A 7,156-nucleotide genomic window follows, 5' to 3' on the forward strand; every position below is an offset into this window, starting at 1 on the left:
GTGGATCATGCTGTAAGGTTGGTGTGACTCTGCCCCCTGGAGGGTACAGAATAGAAGTCTTCTGCAGGCAAGTGCAGGAGTAGGGGTATGGAGCCCCTGTGCTCGGTGCATTTGCCCACACGTCCCGCAAGGGCTGTGAAAGTCCCATACCTTGGTGCTAGAGACCCAAGACATGGATCCTCTCTGGGCCAGGAGGGGACGAGGCACAGTGCCAGTTGGTTAGGGGCTAGTCAGGTATAGCCATCAGAAGCAGGCCACACGGGTCCTTCTGCATTTCCTCACTGCCCCAAGGTCCATTCCTGGTGGGAACCAGGCCTCTTCCTTGTCAGCCCCAGGCTAGATTTGGCACCTTCCCCAAGGCCACCTCACGCAGTCCCTTGTTCCCTGCCGCCACACTGCAGCAGCCCCTGGGGGGTTTAGTCCCTTTGGTAGGAAGCTTCTGATTGGGTTTTTGCCATGTCATGTGCTCTGACACATCCAGAATCTGTCCCCGTCTAAGAGGGGACAGGGAATGTGGGGGACTGGCAGGCTATGCAAACTCTACTATGAAGCATTTCGTTTCTTCATTTTTCTGCTCCTTCTACAATGGCTAAGACATCTCCTGAAGGACACCCACCCCACAATTCTTCTGTCCTGCACGATCTTACATTAGAGCTCCCTTGAAGCCCAGCACCATTGTGGCCACCCCTTGGGTGCTGAAGTTGGGACTTCTTGTCTCCTATTACTTAGGTCACTATCAGTCCCTACCCTGTGTGGCCCGAGTACAGCCCTGGCCGAGCCAGTCCCTCAGAAGGGCATGGGGACACAGCAGCAGGCCCTGCTGAGCTTCCCTACTCCTCAGTGCCCTCTCCCTCATGGAATCTGGCACCTGCCATTCTCTGACAAGGGCCATCAGAGCGAGCTAAGTGGGTATGAAGGGGACTTACACATCAAACAATTTCTTCTCAGTACAGCTCTGCAAATGAGGCCTCCCCGCCCCCATTGAGAAGAAAGATGACGTTTCTAAAATGGGGCTGAAAGCTCTGTTACTAGTTTTACTCTTTCTTGGTTCCATTTTACAATATCTGATCATTAAAAATACTCATAATGATTTATGTCTCATTAAATTTACCTTCTGAGTAGATTATATAAGATCCCAATATAATTTTTCACAAATACATTTAAAATATCAGTCAGCGACTTTAACTAAATTATTCTAATTATAAAGCAAAACAATGAGAAGTGCCAAGCTGTAGCAAACCTGAGATGCCATCTGGTCTACTAAGGGAGAAACTGAGGCCTGGGGAAGGAGAGTGAGGGAAAAAAGCAGGATTTGAACCCAGGTCATCTACCGCCCCATTCAGGGTTTCTTCCCCTGCCCCACTCTGCTTATTCACATGTCTCCTACCTTATATCTGTACTTCATTTAAAGTTAACACAATTCTGGATTCTAATTCTAGTTTCCCATAATGGGCAGCCTTGTTACTGGCGGGGTTTCAGCTTTAGCTTTGGGATTACATCTGGCATGTGAGCTTTTCATTTCTCCCTCTGTGTCCATGGCAGATATTGCTAATCAATCACGAGACTCCTCTCCCCTAAGCCCAGAGGTAGCCTCGTATTCTTAGCACAGTGCCCCAGGGAGCCATTTCCAATTGACTAGAGATTCCCCATGAGGCTAAACCAATTCCCCATCTCACAGAACAGCTCCTGAGAAGTCCCTGCAACTTACCATGGGCATCTTTTCCTCCAGGCTGCCGGGGTCTTGGGTTTCCATTTTTATCACCGTGTAAACCTACAATATTCCAAAGGTCAGAGTAGAGACACTTCAGAAGCAATAAAAATGCAAGCACAGATGATTGTCGGTGTGGTGGTCCTTGCCTCTACCCCACTCTCCTTCTCACAGCCTTCTCGCTCCCATCCCCTGGAGTTCTTGCTGCTGGAATTGCCCTGGACTTCCTGGTAGGGCAGAGGGAAGACTGGGAACCAGGGACGAATAACAAGAAAGACATGTGCAGTCTGTGAGCAGAAGTAGTGTTTCCTCTGACAGCAACACTTGGGATTATTCAGTGGGTCCATCGGGAGCCTTCTGTCTGGCCCTCCTCTACCTTCTCCTGTCATCTTGGAACATAGCTGGGGATGCTGAGGACACCAGTGAATTCACACCAGATAACAGGACAAGAACTCTCCATGGACAGACATGAAAGTGGAGTGAGGGGAAGGTGGCTTATATATAGGAGCTGAAACCCAGAAAGGTCAAGTAATTATTAAATTATTCCCGGGGAAGTTTTGCGGGCAACCAAATCTTATAAATCCAAGATGGTTAAGGCAAAATGGTTGCCAGTAGTTATTAGACTCCATGGGCAACGGGAGAGAAACCCCTCCTGCTGATCTGAAACCAGGTCAGGAAGATGTGGGTGCCTGATGGAACCAGGAAGAGCTGGGGCGTGGGGTGCCAAGGCAGGCTGTTTCATGCCCTTGAAGCCCATGGTAGACTGTAAATATAACAACGGAAGGTTGCAAATGTATGTAGGCCATGAGGAGAAACTGTTGGCCTTTTCTTTCTTGCACCTACATTTTGTTTTTATCTACATTTTTTGGTAGGGTAATGGGGGTTCAAAATAGTAGCTAGTATTTATTGTGTACTCACTACGCCTGGCTTATGCTTTATATTGACTCTCTCATTTAACTTCACATCGATCCTATGAGGGACATTGAATTATTTCCCTCCCTTCATAGATGAAAAAAATAAATCCAAAGGAGAACTTAAGCCACTTGTCTGAGATCACAGGGCTGAGATCTGAATCTGGCCAGTTGACTCCTGGGGCCTGTCTTCTCCTGCCCTCTTGAGACCTTAATTGCTGAGGGCTGCAGGGCCAGGCAGCCATTGAGGACCTGCCTTGGCCTATTGAGTGGACACAGAGAGAACCTGAGCCTTGGCTGTTTGCAGCCTCTGTTCCTTGGCTTGTATTGGCCCAGGCCTTTGTTTAGCCACGAGATGGAGAGATACAGGGAGAGGACCCAGAAGGGAGTGGAAGAAACATCACAGGCCTGGGCCTGGGCCTGTGTGCCTTGCACTGAAGGCAGCCAAGTAGGGTAAGAGCACAAGCCTCAGTAAGACCTGGGTTCTGACCTTCTTCCTAGCCGGTCACGTAGGCAGTTATTTCACCTTTCTGAGTCTTACTTTGCTGACTTGAAAGTGTGAATAATCCTGGTATATGTCAAAGGGTTAAAAAGTTAATGAACGTAAAGAATTTAGCACTGTGCATGCTATTTTTTAGGCAGTCAACAAATGGCATCTAAAAACAACAACGCTCTTGTGATGAAATTCATCTTTAGCTAAATGCCTTGTGTTACCCACACCTAATTGCAGAATAAAGAAAGAGAATCCCCAGCATGAAGCTGTCATGCCTTGTCTCTTACCAGTGTGTAAGTCCAGGTCACTCCTCTCCTTACCCCAGAAGATGCCTAGGCTGGGCTCTGGACTATTATGTTGCCTACAATCCTCCCTGCCAGCCCTCCATACATGAGCATTCCTGTATGTACATACATTTAGAGAACTTCTTGAGCAGCTGGGGCATGGCGTCTCGAGGATGGACCTCCACAGTTAGCTGTGTCCCTGTAAAGGAATAGGAGGTGACATTCTCAGTCTGATGTTACTAGGAAAGAATGCAATGTCTCATGACAAATGTTTGAATAACAAAACACAATTAGTTTTAGAGCTTTCTTTTGAATATACAAGTAATTCTTGTTTAAAAGAAGAAAAAAACCCCAGCAGTTTCCAGATTCGGGCAAGACTGATAAGCCCACTGAATGCAACTATAAAACTTGGGAAAAAATGCATGGAATAACTATTTGAGGACCCTGTAAAGTAAATGATGGAAAGCAAAATGAGGAAGAAGATTAGAATTTAAAGCATCACCAAATTGGCAGCCAGCGAGTTTATCATTCCCCTCCCGCTTTGGTATTACCTGGCTGGACTCAAAGGCAGCCCCAAACCCAGAAGTGCATAATTAACGCAGAGAAAAAATGCTCTAAGAGAACCCCTTCCTTACAGCCTGTGGAGTGAGAAAAAGAACCTCTAAGAGTCAGAGACAGTGCAGGAAATCTCTGATGTTTTTTCATTTCTTTTTTCCGTTATCTGCCCGCTCAGACCCCAAGAAATTTTGTCAGTAGCAGTGCAGAGTGATGTTGGACAGGCAGGCACCTGTCTTTGAGAGAAGGCACCAGAAAAGCCATGATCCCAAAGAGCATGGGGGCAAATTCTCATTGTTTTTCTCTGTTCTCCATTGATTGGCTCCAGAAGCAGACACAGTTGTGAGAAGTGCCTGGTAGAGTGGGGGAAACTAAAGCCCCAGGTTTTGGCCAGAGAATTGGGTTGCGAAGAGCCAAGAGCTCAAGAAAACAAATCCGTAAAGTTATGAATAAACTCCTGTGGTTACTTCTGCATAGATGGATCTCATCTATGTCATGCATGCATGGATCTCATCCTAAATATCACACTACAGTCTTTGAGAACTAAACTATGGGGTAGACCAATGCCTAGACTGGCTACTGGGTGGTGCATGTGCAGGACAGATCTGATTAGCATTACAAAGGGTACAATCCAAAATTACTCAGCATAGGAAGACCCAGGAAAATCTCAATTTGAAAAGGAAAAGATAATCAATGGATACTAACCTCATGATGACACAGATTTTGGAATTATCAGAAAAAGACTTTAAAACAACTATGATAACCATGCTTTAAAAAGTGAGGGCAAACAGCTTGAGATAAATGAAATGATACAAAGTATCAACAAAAAATATTAGAAAATATAAGAAAAAAACATGGAAATTTTAGAACTGAAAAATATAGTAGTTTAAAATATTCTCTGGATATGCTTGATAGCAGAATGGAGATGACAGATGAAGGATTCCGTAAACTTGAAGGTAGATTAGTAGAAATTATCCAATATAAACAACAGAGAGAAAAAGTGAACAGAGTCTCACTGAGCTGTGAGACAATACCTAAAAGTATAACATTTATGTCATTGAAATCTGGGAAGGAGAGGAGAAATAGTGTGGTACAGAAAAAATATTTAAAGAAATAATGAGAGAATAATCAATGAAACCAAAGCTGGTTATTTGAAAAAAATCAATAAGATTGATAAACCTCTAACCAGATTGACCAAAAAAAAAAAAAAAAAAAAAAAAAAAAAAAAAAAGAGGTATGACACAAATCAGAAATCAAGACACCAATATCAGGAATGTAATGGGTAATGTTAGTTCTACAATTTAGATGGAATAGACTAATTTTTTGAAAGCTATAATCAAAACTCACTAAAGTAGTAGATAACCTGAATGTTCCTATATCTGTTTTTAAAATTAAATTTTTAGTTCAAAATCTTCCAAAAATAAACAAACAAATGCCTGACAAACATTTAAAAAGAAATAACACCAATTGTCTATAACCTCCTTCAGAAAACAGAAGAGTAGTGAATACTTCATATCCATTTTATGAGGCCAGAATTAATCTAACACCAAAACCAGACAAAGACTGATAAGAAAAGAACACTTACAGACCAACATTCTTTATAAACACAAAAATCCTCAATAAAATATTAGAAAATTAAATACAGCAATATAGTAAAAGAATAATACAACACAATTGAGTATGGTTTATTTTAGGAATGCAAGGCTGGTTCAATATTCGACAACCAATTAATGTAATTCACCATATTAACAGGCCAAAGAAGAAAATCGCATGATAATATCAATTGATGCAACAAAGGCATTTGACAGAATTGAACATTTACTCATATAATAAAATCTTGTAACAAACTAGAAATAGAAGAAAAATTCCTTAATCTGAAAAAGGAAATCTACCCAAATTCTACGGCTGATAGCATATTTAATGATGAAAATTGAATTCTTTCCCTCTGAGACTGGGAACAAGGCATGGATCTCCACTCTTATTGCTCCTAATAAACATTGTACTGGAAATACTACCCCGTGCAATTAAACAAGGAAAATAAATAAAAGTCAAATAGAATAGAAAGGAAGAAATAATATCCTCATTCACAGATAACATGGTTGTCTACACAGAAAATCCCAAGGAATCTACAATAAAGTTCCTAGAACTAATAAGTAAGTTTAACATGGTCACAGGATACAAGATCAGCAAATTAATTATATTTACATTGCAATAAATGATTGAAAGTGGAATTTAAAAATTGCTATTTCCCATAGCTCACAAAATTGAAATATTTAAATATAAATCTAAAAAAAGTACAGAAACTGTATCCTGAAAACTACAAAATATGATCAAACTAATTTTAAAAAGACTTAAATAAGTAAGGGAGACATACCATGTTCAAAATTGGAAGATTCAATATTACTGAGTTGCCAATCTCCCTAAATTGATCTATAGATTTAATGCAATTTCAAACTCCTTGGAGGAATTTTATAGATTGTAAAAAAGGCAAGGTGATTCTAAAATTTAGATGAAAAGATACAGCAACCAGAGTAGCCAAACCAATTTTGAAAACAAAAATTTGGAGGACTCCAACTATCTGATTTTAAGATGTGCTACTATAAAGCTACAGTAATCACAATAATGTGATATTGGTAAGGGAGTAGATACATAGATCAACAGAATATAATAAAGAGTTAAGAAATAGACCCACACAAATTTGGCAACTTAATTTTTTACAAAAGTGTAAAGACAATCCGACTATAAAGTAGGTAAAAGAACGGATGTTTCACCAAAAGAAAGATGGCAAATAGCACATGAAAAGATGTTCAACATGATTAGCCATTAGAATGAAAAATAAGCCACAACGGGATATCATACTTATTAGAAGAACAATAATAAAAACTAGTGATAATACTATATGCTGACAAGGTTGTGGAGAAACTGGATTTTTTTGTACATTGCTGCTAGTATTATAAAATGGTACAGCCACTCTGGAAAATACTTAGGCAGTTTCTTATAAAACAAAACATATAGTTAATGTATGACCCAACTATTACACTCTTGGACTCTTATCCCAGAGAGATGAAAATTTATGTTCGCACAAAAACCTATACACAAATGTTTACAGAAGCTATATTCATAATTACCCCAAATTGGAAACAACCTCAATGTACTTCAGTGGGTGAATGGATAAATACCCCGTAGTGCATCCATATCAAGAAAT

General features: G+C 40.8%; 1 protein-coding gene across 2 annotated transcripts in view; it reads right to left on the minus strand.

Annotated features, from left to right (window-relative positions):
* KY (kyphoscoliosis peptidase) overlaps positions 1-7,156 on the minus strand; it is a 45,394-nt gene that overhangs the window by 23,387 nt on the left and 14,851 nt on the right. For both annotated transcript variants that reach the window (XM_011373191.2, XM_023538402.1), the window contains 2 exons: positions 3,527-3,595; positions 1,709-1,771 (listed from right to left, as the gene is read on the minus strand). In XM_011373191.2, coding sequence (XP_011371493.1) covers positions 1,709-1,771; positions 3,527-3,595 — 132 coding nt within the window. The remainder of the gene's footprint in view (positions 1-1,708; positions 1,772-3,526; positions 3,596-7,156) is intronic.

Source organism: Pteropus vampyrus, unplaced genomic scaffold, assembly GCF_000151845.1.
Source record: "Pteropus vampyrus isolate Shadow unplaced genomic scaffold, Pvam_2.0 Scaffold220, whole genome shotgun sequence".
In the NCBI taxonomy this organism is placed as follows: domain Eukaryota; kingdom Metazoa; phylum Chordata; class Mammalia; order Chiroptera; family Pteropodidae; genus Pteropus; species Pteropus vampyrus.